Raw genomic sequence first — 21,469 nt, forward strand, 5'->3', positions numbered from 1 at the left:
AAAGAAAATCGGTAGTGTTGAAAGCATCAGTAGCTTTATACACAGAGCCACTGACACACAAATATTATTGTGTAATAAATGTGTTATTGATAAACTGTGGTGGAATGAAAGCCAAACGTTCCGATGCACAATAAAGCCACTCACTGACTGGAACATTAGTGGAACAAAAACATGAGGTTAGATTGCACTGAACTGGATTGAGAAATCTTCTCGTCCGTGGCCATTACCTCATTCTGAACGCATGAAACACGACAATTTGATCCTCTTTTCAGCTCGCACAGGTATATAATGTACCTAATGAGTGAGTATCGAGATGTGCTGTTCCATATTGCACATTTAAAGTAGTGAAAAATGTATTGAAAATATATTCAGAGGGACACCACACAGACTCAGAAATCCAAAAGTATCCACAAAGCGCTTGACTAGTGATGCTGATGTGATCATTTTAAGACAAAGGTCTTGTCAAGGTCATGTTTTGGGGATTATGATAGATTAGATTAGAATATTTTATGTACAGTATGAGTGGAGCAAATCACTGTATTGTGATTACATTCATGATTTAATCCACTTTATTGGAAGAGCAACAAGTGAAAGCACAGGAATAGTTCATTATAATCATCTGCACTGTCAACGCGCATGTGTGCACAACCATGGTAATACAGCAGGACATTTACAGAGGAAACCAGTTTATGACTTTTCACTTATAAAATAAGTGGTTTAGACAATCTGGTTAAATTTAGGACTTGAAACCAGTGACTGCTCACGTTGGTCGGTAGTCATATTGACTTGCCAACATGTCCCAGCAGTTAAGTTTATCACAACTTATTATTGTCCAAACTATGAAATCAGTGCTTTATTGTTTTTTCTTAATGTAACTGTTGTTTAACATTGCTGACACTGGCACATCCAGAAGTTATTTTATTACAGTTTCTGACTGCCGGATGATGTGTTCAAGTTTGTCTTTCAGTCTGGGATCAGCACTTAAAAAGAGACGTGTGTATATGGTAGATATGTTGTACTAAAAGCCGAATATACATACATGTAAACTTTTCTCGTAGAAACCCCCAAAATAAAACTATGAACCTGAAAATGAGCATCATACAGTTTGTCTCCCATTAAGTTTTGTCCCATGGAGGAGGAATCCTGTGTGAAGCATAACAATGGTTACATACTGTGACATTAGTTTTAATATACATCAGATAAGTTTCTCTGCAGCTGCACTGATCTCTCACGTTCGGAAACGGGTTTTTAGTTTTGAGAAGACAGGTTCGAACTTAACTGAGCTTTTTGTGGATGAGGTATTGGGTGGCTACTGGTCATTTATAGGGTTGAATGAGCTCATTCTGCAGTAACATACAAATTTTATGTGAACTTCCTTGAATAATGGCTATATTGACCTTTAAAGTGTTTTTAGAGTGTTCCACTCATTCAGTTTCCCTATTTTTTACCATTATATGCCCTTTTCTTTCCGTATATAGTTATTTGTTTTCATTGTCAAAGTTCAAAAGTGTCGCTTCTCTCTAAACTTTAAGACACAATATACTGCTGGTTACAGGGGTGTGACTGGCTGCTGTGGGATCAGGCTCTCCACTGCTGTAGGTGGAATCTGACAGTGCTCGTTCAGTTTAGCAGTGTCCCACTCGGCCATCGTGGGAGACCACAGACACCACAGCTACTGCAGAGCTCCTCTGCCAGTTAGACACTGTGGAAAAGTGGCCGATTTAGCGTTTTCTCTCAACACCTTAATGTCAAACTGCCACCAGCACGCACACAACATGCGCAGTTGCAAGACTTTCCAGTGTTCGTTGCTCATGGCTGAAGATGTAACCATGTTTTCTGACCATGTCTGTATGTATTATGGGATTCTTTAGCATGGCATATGAAATCATGGAATACACCCCTTCAACAAAATGTTCCGATCCCTTCTCCGAATCTGCAAATTCCCACATCATCATAATCAAGTGCAGGGGAAAAGCTATTCCCGTTCTGCTCCTATTTAAGTTTTTCATTCAAATCCCCCAAATTATGAACACTAAACCTTTCCCCCCGCTCTGTGATCCAGTCTTAGTTTTGGACTGGAGGGAGGAGATGTCGGCATTTTTTCAAGAACTAAAGATCAGCCGACCGCAAGTCTAATGCATTCTCTCTGTGCTGCCTGCTCTTGGAGGCAGTCTCTCTGTTCTGGAGTTGCTCCATGGTATTACATTCGCTTTCCAAGAGAGCGCACATTAATAGTCGAGTTATTGAGCATTACAGAGCCTGAGATATCTTCATTTGGGAGAGATAATTCAGTTTCAAAGGCTGGTCATTTGATATTTATGTCGCCCTACTATCAACAGAAAAGTGTATTCAGTTCAGGCGATGGCTTCGGCTGGCACCTTCCCTGCTGCCTGACACTCCCGCGGAACACGAGACTTGAGGTTAGATGGATTGATGGAAAAATGAAAGCATCCCCATTCTTGTTGCAGCTCTATCCCTCAACAGTTTCTCTGTTTTGCAAAGAGTGCTGGCTCCCTCATTATGCTCTCACTGACAAATTGGAGAACAACACCATAAACTCCCAGTGAGATCTGAAACGGGCAATTTAAGCGCGTCTCTGTTTCCTCCGCAGAAGCAGATTTAGCAGTCCTCCCCTCGTGCCCTGCTCTGGTGTTGGCATGAGTTGGTACCTTCAGCCTGTAAAAATGTGGAATGAATTATCCCTCGCTAACAGAAATGGGTGTTATTGAGTGGTTGGTTGCAGTCTATTAAGAAGTAATAATAAAATTAGAGGCAAATCCATCAGCGGGTCAGGCGGAACGGAGGGGGGTTTCAGGATAAGAATGGCAAACGTGGTCAATCCTCCAATCATAATACTTGGCCTGGTCTCTGGATGAATCACTCTGTTTTAAATACTTCTGTCAAGACTGATCCCAGGGCTGCGATTTGTTGATGCTGTTTTATTATGCATATTTAAGTGTGTTCACCCACGCATGAAGTGCATCGAAAGCCCCATGTGGTTTCTGTTACACATCTCTCATAATATGTTGCCATGTTTTAGACCCAGCGAGTGATCTTTGCCCCATGCCTCAACTTTAACACACATCGAGTATCATGTAAACACACTTTCCCCTGTTCCCCTGGACATTGATACCTTTTCTTTCTTTGATGATATGTTTTGATTGAAAACGCCTCATCTTGTGTACCATCAGACATTTCTTTGGTTAATCACCTGTAATAGAGATGCCCTTCACTTAAAAGACCCGCTCATGAACACCTTACCGCTCTCTTCAAATTGCAATGCACTTGATGTCGGCGATTAGAGCTTGAAAATGGACACCTTTCAACGGCTACACTCAGCATCAAAGGCCAACACTGGCCCCCTTGTCGTGAAACGGCCTGCTCTGGTTACTCTCTGTTTGACTTTCCAGCCAGTTTGTCACCGTCCTGATTCATGCTTTTCATCTGAAAGAGGTTTCTTGTTGTGCCGGCGGTGAAATATGACAAAAGTTCAATCATGCTGCCTCTGGCTCATTGCACAAGAATAGATGCACTCGAGCAGGTGAACCTTTTGCTGCAGAGAGTTTACGGCTGTGTATTTGTTGTAGCAGTTCAAAAAAAAAAAACATGTTTAGAACATAACTTGTGTTTAAAGGCCCAGATCAATGTGCTCAGGTAGAATTGCAGGAAAGCATTGTAGTTACTTTGACACAAAAAGGCTTCAGAAAGGATGCAAGGAAAAGCCTGTTCTGTGACCTACATCATACCTCTCTCTCTCTCTCTCTCTCTCTCTCTCTCTCTCTCTCTCTCTCTCTAGTAGTTACAAAGAACCAATGCATGTATGGTCAAACAAATCCTAGGTCAATATAGACTAACGTTTTGCAACGCAATCGCCAGGATAAATGTTGGCAATGTAAGTTTCTGTAAACCACAGATATGTTGAAACACTTCTTTATGCGGCAAGTTTCCTTAGGTTTAATTTTCAATTTTATGTTTTGACAATGTAATGCTCTGGTTAGGTTTAGACACAAAACCCCCTTGGTGAGGGTTAGGAAAACAGCATGTTTTGGCTCAAAATACCTGCAAAAAAATCCAAAATACGCTGAAAACACGGCTGGACATGTCCCGAGATCTTGTTAAAAACATCCGGTTTTGTAGCCACAAGCATGCCTTGAAATTTCCCCATGGCCTCCTCAGAAATATCCCCTGGTTTCACACTTTGAAATGCTGAAACGCAGTCTTGAACTGCGGTCACTGTCTTGGCAGCCTTCTCGCCGCTAACTCCACCACCCTCCCCTTCACCTCAGGACATGAAAGTCAGGTTATAAACATGTAATGTGAATGTGATGACACATTTTTGCAACATATGTGTAGTTTGCAGAAACAACAACCAACATATTATCCTGGTGACTGGGCTGCATATTGTTATGCCTCTTGGCATCGCTGACAGATGCTCAATGTACTCCTGGACATCTGAGAAAGCCTCTCTAACATGTGGTTAACATTGTGAAATGGTCACAGTTCAGTACGGTCACACGAAAACATCTTAGTTAGGTAGAGGAGAAGATCCCGGTTTGGATTAAAATGTTTTGTATGTGACTTTAGTGGCGTACATGGTGCAAATGACATTTAGTCCACAAACTGCAGTCTCCTGGGTGAAGTCAGGGGATGTACTACAAAGAGAGGATATTTTCTGTCGTCGATGCCATGGATGGGTTTCCAATGGAGTTAATTGAAAGGGTGCCTTGCACATCTGTATGAGATGCCAAAGGATGTGACAATTCCTCTGTATTTGATAGCCTGGGAATGAGAATGGTCTGTGTGAAATGTGCAGGGGAGGATGTGTTTCTGTCTGTATTTTCCCATCATATTTATAGAATCATCTCCTAGCCAGTCCCTACATCCCTCGTTCAACCATCTCCTCTTGGCGGTGCAGAGTGTGGTGAAACAGTGGGGCAATCCACCTGCCCGGACTGCAGGGCTGCAGGGGCCAAATCAGCGTCTAGTCAGATAGAGGATGTTGAAGTCAGCAGGTTCATTGAAAACCACTTGTGTGGAAAGAACTCCCAGACAGGCAGGTACTTGATCGGGGAGTTGGAGATGCAGAACTCCTTCGAGCAGTGCTCCCTCTCACAGGAGGGGAAAGGTCACTACAAACAGACATAACTCAGTGCTGAGGTTGGTTTTTGTATCTTCAGTTCAAACAGTGGAGGAGGATAAGTGCAAAGAGGACGTGGCTGATAGAAGTTATTGGATTTTGACTTTGTGTTTCACATTTCATACCCTTGTTATAAGGCTGGATCTGTTGAAACCACACATACAATAGTATTCACAGGCAGGAATGAGTCAGAATGATTTAATACACTGAATCAGGTGGAATTTAATATTATTACAGCGGCAGTTGTAGTTAATGGTTATTATCCTCACATTTTATTTTTTGTTGGGGGCTTAAAATAGCCGTTCACTTGCTTTTCTTCCCACATATCTAGCATTTCTCCTCTCACACGCTGCGCTACAGGCTCCCGGTTCAAGGACAACAAAATACTTGCAGATTATAAATGCATTGGCAGAGCTCCTTCCCCTTCTCGGAATCAGTTGATGGTCATTTGTGGTGAAATCATATCCCTGCAGTATGCGAGTACAACATCACAGTCCAACCTAAGTCTAATAATGAACGGACAAGGAAATCTATTCACATGACCGTGTGGTTCCATTCATGTTTTGTTTCTTCATTTTGACAAAGTGGAAGGAAATGCAAGTTGAAATATTAATTTTCGAGCACCAGCTGAACTCCTTTTAAATCATGGGGTGATGCCGTCTCAAAAAACAGACGTTCAAGTTAAATATCAACCACAGGATAAACATACTTTGCTTGAAAGTGAATACGTCAGTTGTGCAGTGTGGACTTTAGCCACCTACGTTGTCAACCCAGAAATAATTAAAACAGATGTATTTACATCTCATAAATGAAAGGCTACCATTGTTATGGAGTGACGCTTCACTGTTACATCCTTGCTCGCAGAAACTACAGCGTTACCTTTTTTGACATATGAGCCTTGTCAGTTTAATACCCAGGACTAGCTTAATAAAGACAGTCAGAAAGTGATTCTTCAGAACTGGGGTTTTTTTCAAGAGCACACAATTGGATACTTTGACACTGGTGAACTCTCCCAAAACACCATCAATCATCTCACTGCCGCCGAGGTTTTTCCCTTTGTGGGATTAGTTTCTTGTTGGTTGTACACCCCACAGGGAAATTGTGGTTATCAGCACAGATATGTAATCAGTTATCCCACATAGATAGAAAATATTTGCCATAATCATATAAGTGCTGAGCTACCAGCGAAACTGTAGATCCAGCCCAGTCGCCAGGATAACATGTTAACAGTTAATGTTGCAGCAAACCACAGATGTGTCCTAATTTGTACGTGTCATAGGCTATGAAGGATATTGACATTTGTACAAAAAGTGTGGGTGGGGTGGAGGGGTAACAGGCAACAAGGCTGCAACGGTTGTAGTCTTTGTTTCAACAAAACATATATTTTTTGCCAAAAAATGACATTTTCTTAACCCTAACCAAGTGTTTTTTGTGCCTAAACCTAACCAGAACATAAGAACAGCATTGTAACGAGATTTTTTTTTTAAATTTAACCGAAAGAAACGTAAAGTTGCAACATAAAGACATGTAAAGTTTGAACTTATCTGTGGTTTTGCAGAAACCTATTTCGCCAACATTCCTTCTGGAGACTGGGTTGGCAGATTCACTCCCGGGCTGCCAAGAACTCGATGCAGATAACGGTGTGCAAGCGATGCGTGCATTGTGTTATGGTGGAACGGTGGTGGATAAAAGGCCTATTTTTCGGCCCATTATCATGTGGGTAGCCGTACTCCTCCCTGCCCTCTTCTACGTGAGTTCAGAGAGAACAGAGCGGTCGTAAATACAGCATGTGTGTGTGTCCAAGTGTGTAGGATCTTTCCCCTAACTTTATCTGATAGGAGAGTCTGATGTTTTGTTGTTCTACAGTGTGTGGGCTGTGGTCATCACGGCTCAGTAAAGGTCATCTCTTACTCTTTTTCTCCCAATGTTTTGCCTCACTTCCCCTGCCCACAACATGCGTCTGGATGAAGGGTGGGGCCTCTCGTCCTACGCGGACCGAACAGCGCTATCATCGGCAGGCCCCTTTGCTTGTTCATTCATCAGCTCTGTCTGTGTCTCAGACTGTGTGGGTGTGTCGAGAGCTAGGGTCCCTCTCCTTTCCCTCACCCCTCTCTCACTCTGTGCTGCCCACCCACCGTCTGTCTGCTGACGTGGCCTGGGGTCGTTCTGGGCCCTGGCCCTCGGGCCCCTGTGTGTATGTGTGTGTGTCATTCGCCCCTCCCAACCCCGCGGTGATGTGTTATCGGTGGGATCTGCGTCTGTCTGTGTCTGCCAGTGCCGCTAGACGCAGGAGGAAACAGGATGCGAGAGGATCAACTGTAATCTCACAGCGCGCTTTGTTCCACACAATCCCAGGCCGATCACTGTATTCTCTACACGCAGGGCCGCCACTGGACATTTACATGTGCCAACAATCACACTGCTACTGGCCCACTTAGGTAAGAGCGCAGAGAGAGGGAGAGTTAGTGGGTTTGAGGCAGAGAGACATCGGCAGGAGGAAGAGGATGTTGAGAGACCTGGGGCTTTATTTGAGGGTTTCAATGAATGTCAACGAATATGGAAATGTTAGGTCTGGAGGTTTCTTTTGTAATGAGAAAGGAAACATGTCATCAGTGGCATATTTGACTCACTGATTATAGTGATGACGATAATGATATCTTCAACGATATGATGAGGGATTGATATATATCTCGGTAAATATGTTTCCATTGAAGATGAAACAAAGTCAAATGGGATCGAAATTGAGGAAAATCCTCAACAATGTCCTCAAATGAACTTGGTGATTACCATGTACAGCACATAGACAGGCCTACATTTCCAGATCTGAGCAGGTGAGGTCCTGATTCGGTCTCATTATTAGGATGAAAGGGTGGGAAGAAGGATTTGTGCCTGTTTTAGCAAGTCTCGGTATTCAGTCAAAAAGCTTTATCTCCACCTCAGGGAGATCAGGGAAGAAAAAGGATGCTTTTGAGATGCTTTCTGCCAGCCCAATTTTCTATGCCTGGGAGGCAGCTTACTTAGATTCTCAGCATTTAATACCGGCACCGTTAAATACCCTCATAATTGTTTTAGCTTTACTTCTCAAAGCCCTCCTTATTATATGAATCAAACATCGAGACCCTACAGCGAGTGTCTGTGCCAAAGCGTGTCACTTCCCCGGCTCCATGATGTGAGTACACTGAGAATGTGGAGCCTAGTTCTGGTAAAACAATATTATTTTATTGTACAGGAACACGGCTGTGCTAATTCCTCAAGCTGCAAACCTCACGGACCACAACTTTGTCTATAATTTGCTGGGAGCATATGTTCATAGCAACGGTACATAAAGCGGAACGGAAAACAGTAGTAGAGAGCGCATTAGTCAGTTCAGTGATTGGTATACAAAGCAAGGGGTTTTCCTCCAACTTTCTTCCCCTTCATGGGGCCCTGGAGTCACAGTTCCAGCGCCGTCTCGGAGTTGGTTAGAGCTTGTTTTCAGTGTTTTGGGTGTCATAACTGTATTATATATGTACAGGGTGGAAAAATAACTTTTTTTATAGAGTGTGCATGAACTAACCAGTGGTTTAAAAAATCCTCAAAGTATATCGGATTTCTTTCTTATTCACTGTTTTACAAACGTTTTTGGTGGTACGTTGCCCTGTTTCGACTTTATCTTGCTGTATAAAGTTTTGCTTTTTTAAATGAAGAGTAGGGACTTTCTTGGCTTGGCTTAAGGACACTTATTTGGAGAGTTGAAATGCAGTTAGGCAGAGCGAGTAGAGGGAAAACAAAGAAGAATCTTCAACAGGATTTAAAGTCAGCGAATCATACATGCAACCTCAGAAAAACTACTGTGGTTATCTCCCTTTCCACCTTAAAAATATAGTCTGCTTGTAATTTAAGCAACAGGTGACACGTCCTCTACATGAAAACAAGTTTCCTGCCCTGTTTACAACACACTGTCAGCCAGCATCACCGCAAGTGTAAACACTCCTGCCCACCAGCAGGTGACACTTTCCCCTTTGTTCACTGTAGTGCCATTTGTCCGTGACAGGACGTCCTTGCGCCTAATGGATATGAAGCTCCAGAACTCCGGTGTGTCGTCGTGTTGTTGAGATGTAATTTCTTATGCAATCCAATCCTCCTCTGTCCCCGGGGTGTGAGTGCATGTCCGGGATGAGGGGGCCTTTAAAAAGCTTTCCCCTTCACTGCTCCACCAACAGGCTCGTCTTGTGTGGAGAGAGGCCATTCAACTGCACTGCTGGGTTCTGCCGGTCTGTGTGTGTGTGCATGTGTGTGTTTTTTCCTCTAGCTTGACAAGACCCCTACTAGTATTCCAGCCTAAACTACCTCTTTCCAGCCCTTCTGAATTTCCTCTCCCATCCTCTTACAATATCCAGTCCTCCTCACCTTTACAGTAATTAAATCGGAGCACACGTAGGCTGAAGACCTTCTTGTGCGCAACCTTGATTGTCCGAATTTGAAGGTCTGTGGCCGGATATGCTGACACAAACAAGGAAATTGACTCAAACAAAATCGCAACATATACAGTAGCTACTCTGTGCAGGTAAGTTTAGTCATAAAAGTTACCCAGAAATGCAAACTACTACTCAGAAAGTATGTTTTTGTTGCCCGTTTGGTGTCTCACCAGTTACAAAACAGGTTCCTTCACTTTATATTTCAACCCTTTATCTCATAATGTGACAGGCACTCAACACAACTGACTTTTTGGGACAGAGCACTGGCCTCCACACACCCCCTTCTCCTTGTTCCTTCAGTATATCTTTTCCCTTTTCTCCCCTGTCAGCAACATGGCCTAACCATGGCCTGTGAGCGGTGAAAGAAGCGAGGCCTGTTTGGGTCAGTGGCAGTGTTACTACTACATCGGCTTGCCTATACTACAACAGCGCTGCCTGTATAGTGTCCTTGGTTGTAAATCTCCTGTGCTGTGTCATGTGAAATTTGTCTAGCGGTGTGCCTGCCTCCGGCTCTAAACACAGATTGCTGTCTTAGCGGCGAGCCACTACATCCAGAGATTTCTTTTTGTGTCCCGCTTTTCGGCAGATGGTCAAAAGACACGACGGGCATTGCAGCAGGGGCTGGTGTCCAAAGTTATGTGGTCAGTTAATGTGAAGGCCAAGGCGTACTGAGTCAGTAGCTTTGCTACATCTCTGGTTTTAGCCCCTGATACATGGAGATAGCAGGATATTTTATGAACTCTTGTACCTGTTCTGAGTGAAGCAAAGCTGATCTTCTTCCTCCCTACTTTCTTGGATAGTGTAGCAGACACTTGCCACTAAACTCCATTAGACATCTGGTTTAATATTCCCCCATTCTTCTCTCCTGGATGTTTCCAAGTTCATTGAGGTTTTTCTGGTCACTCCAATTTTCCACTGGCAGCGAGCGAGGCTATCCCAGGGTGGTTCCTCCTGGAGGACTGTCAGGACTCTGGGGCCAGCCTCTGTAGGGCTTTCGGCTGCTGTTATGGGTGCTTTTTCTCCTCCGCATTTCATCGACCGCACGGCTGTTCAGCAAAGCTCCCGGAGGGAGTAAAATGATGTTGCACACACAAACATCCAACAAAGAACAACGGAGCATTGTTGTTAAAATATGAATTTTCCGGGTTTTGGTTATATTAGGATATTTGATTCGCTCAGTGCACTCAGAACCTTTGGGTTTTTGATTACTGTCACTTCAGGGCAACTAAATGTATTATCTATTCATTCATTCGTTTTATGGAGTGGAGTATGGAGTGAATAAAAAATCTTCATTTTTATGTTTTTGATTTAAAGATCTGTCACACATAATATTACTTAATTGCATTGAATGGGCAAGAGAGATACTTATGCCCAGCAGCAACATATTTTAAGTGCTAGAAATCTGATTTCCGACGTCTTCTTTGGTCCATTGCACAAAGAAAAGAGAGGGTCTTGATCGCCACAGTTCCATGGCTTGTGTAATTGGCTTTCATTATGGCCAGGCAGAGCCTTGGCTGTGCCAGACCCACCAGGGGGTGACAACCAGTACAAGCCCATCATCATCATTTTCCCCATGAGCAGCACAACTCAATGGGCCCAGAAATGGGCATGCATCTATGGCTGAGGGAACCACCCTTTCTCTGGAAACTGCCTTTATCCTGTTTTAAACATTACAGTGACGCTCTGTTTGTGCGTTTATGTGCAAATGTGTTTTTAACAGTGTATGTGTGTGAGGGTTGAGGGCAGTGCGAGTGTGTTGTGTATTTTTATTATGTGGCCAGTCACACTGCGTGCATATGTTTGCGTGTGAATGCACACACACTAGTTGTGCGCCTGCGTCCGTGCACGTGTGTGAGGTGGGGGCAGCAGAGTGTTACCACAAGCTGGTGGGGCACAGCTCTGCTGCTAACCAAAGAAGCAAGTGGTTGTGAGTCAGTCCCCACCGGGCAAACCTGTGGCCGTGGTATTAGGGCTGCAGCGCCAGTGCCAAGATAGGAAATTAACAGTGGCTTTGGGTGAAAACGTCTCTGAGAGTTCAGAAGAAAATTCCCTTGGGACTAGAATTAGAGGTGCAAAGTGCCTCTGAAGAAGGAAGAGGAAATGAAATAAAAAACAGCTGCAAATGACTGCATGTGAGCGGTTTATTTAGAAGTACTTAATGCAAATCATTTTTTAAATGCTGAAAAAGCTCCATAAAATCAGGCAATAGACAAATACAAACCCCAACATGTAAGTACATTTAACTATTCTGCTTTATGCACAGCAGCCATGCCTCTGCTACATTCCAGCTAACGCTAGCAGCCTTGCTTCTATCTAACCGCAATGACTGGGCCCGTTAAATAAGGTAAAATAAGCAAAAGATTTTATGTCTAGTAACTTTGAAAATTGTTAAAAGTTTATTTGGTCAGGGAAAATAACACAGGCCGTACTGTATGTGTTTTGTTTCCAAATAATTTCCACTTTAGTGTTGTACTTGCTGCTGCTGCAGATGTAAACATTTCCTCCACTGGCTCATTTTAGGATATTATTTCTGTTTTTGGTGGCAGAACTGTAGGCATGTCTGCAATATCTGACAGTTTATTTATTGTAGTTATTGAATGTTTACAGAGTTCACATTCACTTCATTTGGTTTGTCACCAGATCAAAACTGTTCTAGTTCCCATTTTTGCACAGGACGGTTTGTCTTAAATCCATTCCTTTGAAAACATGTACATCTGTCACTTTTCAAGGCCAAATGTAGTCCAATACGGTGCACTACAATTATAACTGGTTAATATCCAATAATAACTCCCAATTCATCAAAAAATATTGCAGTTCTTGTTACTGATGAATCCATCTCTGAGGAATCTCTGACCACACAGGATTTAAAATGCTCTGTGCTCCTCACACCCAAACTGTCTGCAGTGTGAAGTGACATCAAGTCACGATGTCCAGAATACTCAAGTCGCTGTTCACATCTTCACACACATCACAGCGAAGTTTGCTGCCAAGCTCATCTGACAAGCTTCTTGGCTGTTTCCTCTGAAAGCCATTCAAGATATGATAAATCATCAAGGAGCTTTTGGCTCACTGAAGTTCAGAAAAAATGCATTTCACCTAGAGAGATTCCAATAATTGCAACTGAGTATATTACACAACATACATCAAAAGACTTACAAAACATTCCTCTGTGCTCTGCGGTTAGCCTTGTTTCTGCTGCTCGGTCCCTTCCAAATTACTGCCAGTTGAAGGGAGGCCGGGGTTTTAATAGCCCACAGTCTGTTTTAGACCAGAGGAGGCCTTTTAAGCCAGCCCTCTGTGGCCATTAGGAGAGGAATAGAGGACTCCGAGATATTTAGAAAGGAAGAAGGAATGGTATGGCATGGCTGTTATCATCAACCTTTTGGCTAAATGTGTACCATAGTCCTTTGGCTCCCTCTTCATCTTAAATCTATTATTGATATTTCACAGAAATGATATTTGATGAAACAACAAGCAAAAAACATTAATTTCGACAACCGATTAATCATTTATTAAAGAAAAATGTTTAGAAGTTTCACCAGAGTTGACAGAGGTGAAACAATTCCCTCGTCACACGTTCTTCCTCGCTGTCCTCATTGCTTTCATCAGAGGAGAAGTTGCAGGTATCCAGGATTTGTTGCAAGAAGAAGCATCTGTGTGCTATTTTCCTCGGTCAGTGTAAAAAAACAACCCGAACATGTTTTAACTAGGAGTCAAATCACACGTTTTCTTGCCTTGTAATGACCTTAAAATGACAAATGACCCTTCTGTTATTGTACGAATAGCTCTGTTTGCAAATCCATCAAGCCATCAAGAGAAGCTTCTGACTCAGAGACTGAAATAACGGGCCACCATGTTCTTTTTATTTACCCTTACATAGTTCTACAGAATAAATTCACTTTTTGTGTACACTTTACGGTAGACTGTTTAAGAATCTGATGAATGTTTTTTTATGTTTCTGGGACAAAAACTGACAGAGCTTTTGAAATGGTTTGGCGAAAAATGTTTCTTTTATACTGCGGTCAGAAATGCCGACCCCAGAGGATTGATTATTCAAATGCTCATTTACATATACGAGTACAAGTACAACTTACTTTTTGAGAACCCTGAAACTGTATTTTCTCAGCTCTTAGAAATCCAATTCTTGTTACGTCTGTGCTTTTATCTGACCATGTGACCCCTTCAATTTAAGGATTACATTATTATCTGAGATTGTCACATAGCAGGACTTAAATGTAACACACAACACAGGTAAAAAATACCTCCTTTTTAGGTTTATCCGCTGATCTCATCTTGTGCCGTCTGGGTACCATCTGGCTCTTGCTCCCCACAGTGTCTCCTCTGTTGTCAGCGAGCAGTGTGAGCGAGGCAGTGAGACCTGCAGACCCCAGCTGTTTGCAGTGTGGGCAGCAGTACAAGGTGCTCCTGTAGAGGAATTCAGCACTTTGGACAGCACCTAGACCAGCTCTCCCCACACTGGAATTCCAGCATTACTCTCTCGCAGGCTGGGCCCAAGGACTTTGCGGTCGGAAATGTAACCACATTTCTACCAAGGTGCAGGAGGGAAGCCGTTTAGGAGAGGGAAGGAAAAAATTGGTAGCTTATCAAGACGATGTAGCAGACTTGGAATTTCTGCTCTGGATATCAAGGTCAAAATCTCTGCTGCGTCTCATTATGTAACTGGAGCGGCGTGTTGAAAGTTTGCTGTGGTGAAGGTGACAGTGGTCGGGATCAGCCCAAATAAGAAGCTGCATTTTTACAATTTTAATAAAGCAACTTCGGAAGCTGTTTTGAGCTGATGTATGAAATAAACTTGGGTTTCATAAAACAAAGGTAGGATGCGTAACTCTTGTCCAATCTGTCATTTGCATCCGACAAATGTTAATATGGGTCTTTAATGGTTGTGATGGGTGCTGAACATATGCTTTATACAGGGTTTTGTGTTTGCTTAGTATAAGTAACAAAGCAGCGTCAGAGTGGCAGTTGTTTGGTTTGAGTTTTTGGTTTAGTTATTTCCTGTTTTATTTTGTAGTTTATGTCCTGTCATGTTTCCACTTTCCACTTCCTCTATTTGTATTCCCGCTTTTTTCTGCGTGCACCTGTGTCTCATTTGTTAATCACTCCCTGTGTATTTAAGACTGTGTTTTCCACTCACTCTCTTTTCTTCATGTCTATCCTGTTGTGTTTCCCTGATCCTGCCATGTTTGCCTGTTCCCGCCGTTGATCCTGAATGAACTTCATTCATTGATATTCCTGCTCACCATCTTGTGCATTTGGGTCCATCTTCTCCAGCGTGAAATCATCTCGTTCCCGGTATTTCTTAACAAAGATCTCTCTTCTCTCTTTCAGGCAGTCGGGAAGCGGCATTCACCTACGCCATCACAGCGGCAGGGGTGGCCCATGCCATCACAGCGGCGTGCAGCCAGGGCAACCTGAGCCAGTGCGGCTGCGACCGGGAGAAGCAGGGGTATTACAATCAGGAGGAAGGCTGGAAGTGGGGAGGCTGCTCGGCCGACATCAAGTACGGAATCGAGTTCTCTCGCCGCTTCGTGGATGCCCGCGAGATTAAAAAGACCCCACGGCGCCTGATGAACTTACATAACAACGAGGCAGGGAGAAAGGTAAAGAGGTGTTTCATAATCTCAGATACTCTGCCGCAAGTGTTTTTCCAGGAGTGATGAAAAGAGAGCGACAGTAAAACCACTCTGAATCAAGTTTGTTGAATGAACAGAGGATGTTATAAAATTAAGCGGCTCATTCCACCATTTAAGAGATAATGACCTGATTGAAAGGATAATTCTGATTTATTACAACTCAAATTTGTGTAGTTTGGATATCAGTAATTATAACATGGTGCTCTCCAAGCCAAACTCATTTGGAAACCCAAGCTGTTCGCTATAAATATCCACATTAGTTCAAAGACTGACTTTCTTGTTTAAATCTGACCTATCATATTTGCAGTAGATTTTTCCTGTGCAATGAGGGATTGTTACCAACGTTTTGGGTGCTTTTGTTTTCATCTCCAAATGTACTTGTTTAGATAATCTGGCTAAACTGTTAAAACTGTAAAAGTGTGTTTACAACTTGGCAGATTGTTTTACTGCTCATGTTTCTCGCCTCCACTTTGTTGTAACGATGTTGCCGTGCTCCCAGATCGCTGCAATTACAATGTTAACAAAAGCGATAGAAATGGCGGAAATCAGACCCAAGCTGCACTAAAGTGGAATTATCCTTTAAATGAAAAGAAGTTACATCAAATAATCTTCCTCCAAAGACACAATGCGTGTGCTAATGTGTTCCCTTGCAGAATAGCAAACAGTCCTAGATAAAGAGCTCACAGACACACAATCATGTGACAGAGCACTGTGATTGACCAAGTTGCTGATTGATTGATCACCCAGTTTGCTTTTCAGCAGCTCGTTTTGCTTCAGCCAATTATTGATATATCTTTCCATTCTAAGAGGGAGTCTTTTATTTCTGAGAGAGTGTGTTGGCAAACTTCATTATGGGCATGTTTGTTTGCTATTAGTCATCCCAGAACAGTCATGAAGCAAAGAAAAAGAGAGAGAGTGTGAGGGGTAAATAAAAGAGAAGAGATGATGTTATGTTGACAAATGCATCTAATTAATAACTTGGGCTTATTGTGTCCACTGGGAAAATGAGGCCTGGCCAGTGCCTTGCCAGATGGAGGACTGCCATCCCCTCTTTCCAGTTCCTTTCATGGAATTATGAAGTGTAAAGTCAGGAACAGGATATTATTGCAGTTCTCTGCACAATACCAAAACATGTCACTGCCATTTGACTGCGTCTATTCAGGGTGTGAAAGCAGGACGACAATGCCGGTGTTAACACAGCAGACTGATAGGGTCTGTGCTGCATGCCAGGGTACTGGCATGTTGAACTGTCAGGGTTGGGGTTGGCACTGTTGCTGTTCTCACTCTGGGGCTTGGAAAATCGGATTGTAGACGGATGTGCAAAAGTCAGATTTCCTCTTTGCTAAGACAGTAGGAAGCTGGAATGTTTCTTACAGTTGGATGTTGTTAAGGATGTAGAGGTCTGAGCCTTAACAGGGTATAAACTCAGTTTGTTCGACCCTGTTTACCCTTAATCACTTCATGTGTCTCGGGTGGATGGCTATCGGATATCAATAAATTAGTGTGAAATCCAAGTACCGTTCGAGATGGGTTAAAATCACATTGTTCGAAACAACTTGGGTGAAAAAAACTTCAGTCTCTCTTATAGTCCATAAATGTGATTTATCCATGCAATAGTGTTAGTTCATGGATACTCTCGCATAGCCAGACCACAGCGCTGGCATGGTGCTGGAGAAATGTCTGGCTGCACCCTTTATTATTCTACTATATGGAAAAAAACTGTCTGGCTTGTTTGTATTTTTTTAAACCAGTCACAGTTGTCATGGGCTGTGCAAAGCCCAGGATGCAGCGGTAGTGCCCCTCGAAGTGTTTCGGGGGAATTTTATTTGCTGGAACATTTGTATGTAGTGAGGCATTAAAATGGCCCTGCAAAAGAAAAGTTAACAGCTTCTAGTTTGTTTGCGTTCATACGGTTAGCAACTAGGTTACCGGTTAGGGTGCCATTTTCAGCGTGTAGGTTGCCAGCTTGGAGTTTGTTTGCCATAGAGATGGCAATTTTGAAAATGCTTACATGCAGATAGCAGAAAGGGAGGAGAATGCTGACTCATATCGTCAGGTTAATAGCAAACCCCCAGGTATAGCGCTGGGCTTAGCATTGTGGCCAAACCTTGCAATTACAACATTGCGCGATGCTTGCTGCTAACATATTTTTACTATAGGCTTACATTGTAAAAGAAGCGGCTAGAAAACAGTGAATAAAGATTTTTGAGCATCACCTATGACTGTAATGACTTACTGGAATTTTATCCACTCAGTCCAATAACATTTATAAAATCTAAAAGAACTGCATCTTGAAATTATTCAATTCCCATTCAAATTAGCGGAGCGCTAAGCCAGAAGTAAGCCAGTCATCCAGCGGAGGTCTGTAGTATGCATCCTCTATGGGCTGGGTAATTTTATACTTCGGAAGACAATCTTTTTAGCTTCATGTGCCACTTAGCAACATTCATTGGAATGAATGGGGCTCCACCTCCGACAATCTATCCAGATTTTCCTTAATAGATTCATGGTTTATGCCCACAGTCGGACTAGTGTCTGGATATTTTTTAACTTACTCCCCATTAACCCCAAGGGGTTTCACTCGAGTCTGTTTGTTTGTTGGTTGGTTTGGCAGCAGGATTACAAAAATGGGTCTCTCAGAATAGACCCCATTTGTTTTTGATGCAGTTTTAGATACGCTCTCACTTTCTTTAACATTGTGAGATAGGTCTAGATTTTTGCAAATTTCTCAGGGAATAATGCGTGAATCTTGATGGAAAAAAAGCTGGCATATTTAGATGGCTGATATCTACGAGTGAGTACAATTTCATGCGGATAAAGGGGACTGTTGGTAGGTGTGCACTCTACTGAGTGCCATTCTTGTTACAAACTGTTCCTTCTAAATTGCTATGGTACATTGGTTTTCTTGTGTACTTGGCCATCACAAAACAGTTTCATGTGGTTATCCCCACCCTCGGGACTGCAGAAGATCTCCCCTGTTCTGCTGAGCTTGATTTGTTGGGAAAAAACAAAGTGTGTTGTCCAGATCTTGTTTGTGTTCATAGTCCACTGCAGATCGCTCGTTCTTGCATCATATGAGAGAAAGTCACAATACCGATATATTCATAGCTGATAAAAACAACCCTGATTCTGGTGAGGGAGGAAGTGGTTCCTCCAATGGGATCCAGCTGATGTTTTGTTTTTTTGTAATGACTGATAAAAAGCATCATTGAAACAGAAAACTATATAATTACAATAGATTCCGGGACCAAACCGAATGTAAAAGAACACCCAGTTACTCAACAGATCTCTTTCATCTTGCGCCGGGGCTATGTGTTTGACAAGTGATCTTTAGATGGGAATCTGGTCATATTGGACTAATTAGTAACAGATCGGAGGCTTTGACGGACACAGTTTAAGTAAATGTTTCCATGCATCTGTCAGACTCCTTATGCCAGGCATTCCTTGTGGTTTTGGTGCTATACATTTTTGGAAATCCTCGCTCTGAATCAACATCCGAGGCGGGACTGATAGCTGACCCCGGCTTTTTATGAAGTCGGGGGAGCTCATGTTTTTTCAATCAAATGTCCTCAAATCGGGAAACTGTGACCACATGGGTCCTACGGACAAGACAGACAGAGATACTGAACAAGTCTTGTGTACATTTCGTAAGTGTTTGATAGAAAAGATGACTTGTGCCGCTGGCGAGGCGAGGTGCCAGGAAAAAGCTGCACTGGAAAAATGCCCTGCCAACCAAACTTACATCTTATACAACAATGACACATGCTTCGCTCAAGCAAGTCGAGGGTTCCTAATTTGGTTAAAGGAGTCATGTCAAGACTATTACGGATGTGTTAATACGACCCATTCAAACCCCACCCCCTCTTCCCTCTGTTCCTTTGCCTTTGAGAACATTTGAGCTGAAAATGAAGAAGGTACAGTTTTTATTTTGAGGTTTTTTAGTTTCTTAGTCCCATGGGGTAAAGGATTGACACTTAAATACTGACGACAGCGCACAATATTTCCCATATGCCCCAGGATTAGGCAGCAGAGAGAAGACATTCTGCCCTGTGTACCATATGTTGGAGATAACCTCAAAGAGAAATTGAGTCCAAGTCTGAGTATGGGCATAACCTAAAGAATGCTACATTATTGCAGTTAAAATGACTCTTTGACTAAAAGCATCAGAATCTATAACTGTGATCCACTTTCAAGCATGTGGCAACATAGCTTTCTTCTCCTGATCACAATATTATTCAAGCAGTCAAATAAGCCACAAGTCTCTTGTACAGCTGTAAACAATTGAGTTTGTCTTTGTTTTGCTCTGCATGAGCAACACATTTAACGACACAATAATCTTGAGGCAAATTGTCCAAGATGACTGATAGCTGTATGAGATCCATGTTTTCTTTTCTCCGTAATTGATGTGGTTTAGGGAAGGTAGACAAAATTACAGGATGGAATATTACCAGTAAGTGCAATTTTCTCCCCTTCAGGACAGGCAGCTACATGTCATCTATGATAGGAAATTCAGATATGCTTGGATTTGTCTACTACACACAGATCTATCACTCTGTACCAAAGACAGTGAAGTACCTGTGGCATAAATGCACTAGATTTACAATATAATACAACCGCACAATTACTTACAAAGTTTTTACTAGGACTGCACAATTTATTAAAATATACACAGTTCCTGTATACCAATATAGTTATATCGAGTGAAGTTAAAAACACATTTCTCCTGGGGCTGGACAATATTTTAAAATCTCCTCAGAAGCACTTATAAGTCATGATATTTTGGCAAAATACCTTGATATTGATATGGGTGTTTATATAATATTGTAGGGATCGGTACTTTAACAAGATGTTAACACAATGAGATTTTTGATACATAATCATCATTAATGCCCAGATTAGAAAAATACCTTTTTTTTCTCAGAATCATATACTTTATTGATCCCCATTGTGTGGTTTCTCCTAATCTTTCATTCAAGCATTCACAATTTAGGTGAATTTGCCCTTCAAGAAAGACACGAGAATGGACCTTTTCCTTGTCCTGTTCCTTTTATTAATTTGGGGGTTGGGGTTAATTTAATGTCTATATTTAATGTTATATTTGGTGCAGCTCTACAACTGTTTTGTTTTTCTCTGTTGCTCTCCAGGTACTAGAAGAAAGGATGAAGCTAGAGTGCAAGTGCCACGGTGTCTCAGGCTCCTGCACCACCAAGACCTGTTGGACTACACTTCCCAAGTTCCGCGAGATTGGCTACGTACTCAAGGACAAGTACAACGAAGCCGTGCACGTGGAGGTAGTCCGGGCTAGCCGACTCCGACAGCCCACCCACCTCAAGGTGAAGCAGACTCAGGGCTACCGCAAGCCCATGGAGACGGACCTCGTCTACATCGAGAGGTCACCCAACTACTGCGAGGAGGACGCAGCCACGGGGAGCGTGGGCACCCAGGGACGCCTGTGCAACCGCACCTCGCCACATACAGATGGCTGCGACCTTATGTGCTGCGGGCGTGGCTACAATACACACCAGTACACCAAAGTTTGGCAGTGCAATTGTAAGTTCCAATGGTGCTGCTTCGTCAAGTGCAACACATGCAGTGAGAGGACGGAGGTGTTTACCTGCAAATAAGGACGTGAGGAACTCAGTGCCAGGAAGTGAGGCGCCAAGGACTAGCCGAATGAGGAAGACTCGAGCGAGCGAGATAAAAGTGTGACATGGACCAGTGAAAGATTTTGAAATAAAAGAATGGAATTTACACTATCAGCTCTTCATGGCATCGTTTTGCACAGCAGAATCTATCTAATTTCTTTTCAGAAAGTAAATGCTAAATATCAGTAGGTAATACCCCAGAACTTTACTGTCACATAGAGATTGTGCTCATGTACTGATGTATCCACAGTGAAGTTGGGACTACAGGTAATGAATGAGGCCCTCGTTGGGAACTGTGCTTTGCACTCTGGGATTTGTAATTGTTAAATTCACAAGAGACTCGTGCATGGAGAGGAAACACAGTAACGTGGGAGAACAAAATGACCGCAGCTGATGAGGTTGTGACTGGGAGAGATTTGTCAAGTCTTTGGTTGAAAACTTTTAAGGGTTTTGTCGTATTTTCACTAAAGGGGAGCAAAAGTGAATCTTGACATGAATGACCTCGCCAAATTGGCTGGGGCTTATTTTGGAGGTTTGTAGAAATGAAGAACATTTTGTAAGTACGGTGCGTTGGGG

At 42.7% G+C, this 21,469-nt stretch overlaps 1 protein-coding gene across 2 annotated transcripts in view; it reads left to right on the forward strand.

The window, feature by feature from the left end:
• Positions 1-20,872, forward strand: part of wnt7bb (wingless-type MMTV integration site family, member 7Bb) — a 33,259-nt gene extending 12,387 nt beyond the window's left edge. For both annotated transcript variants that reach the window (XM_073471919.1, XM_073471918.1), the window contains exons 3-4: positions 14,944-15,215; positions 20,393-20,872. In XM_073471919.1, coding sequence (XP_073328020.1) covers positions 14,944-15,215; positions 20,393-20,872 — 752 coding nt within the window. The remainder of the gene's footprint in view (positions 1-14,943; positions 15,216-20,392) is intronic.
• The last annotated feature ends 597 nt before the right edge of the window (positions 20,873-21,469 follow it).

Source organism: Pagrus major, chromosome 8 (assembly GCF_040436345.1).
Source record: "Pagrus major chromosome 8, Pma_NU_1.0".
Classification (NCBI taxonomy): domain Eukaryota; kingdom Metazoa; phylum Chordata; class Actinopteri; order Spariformes; family Sparidae; genus Pagrus; species Pagrus major.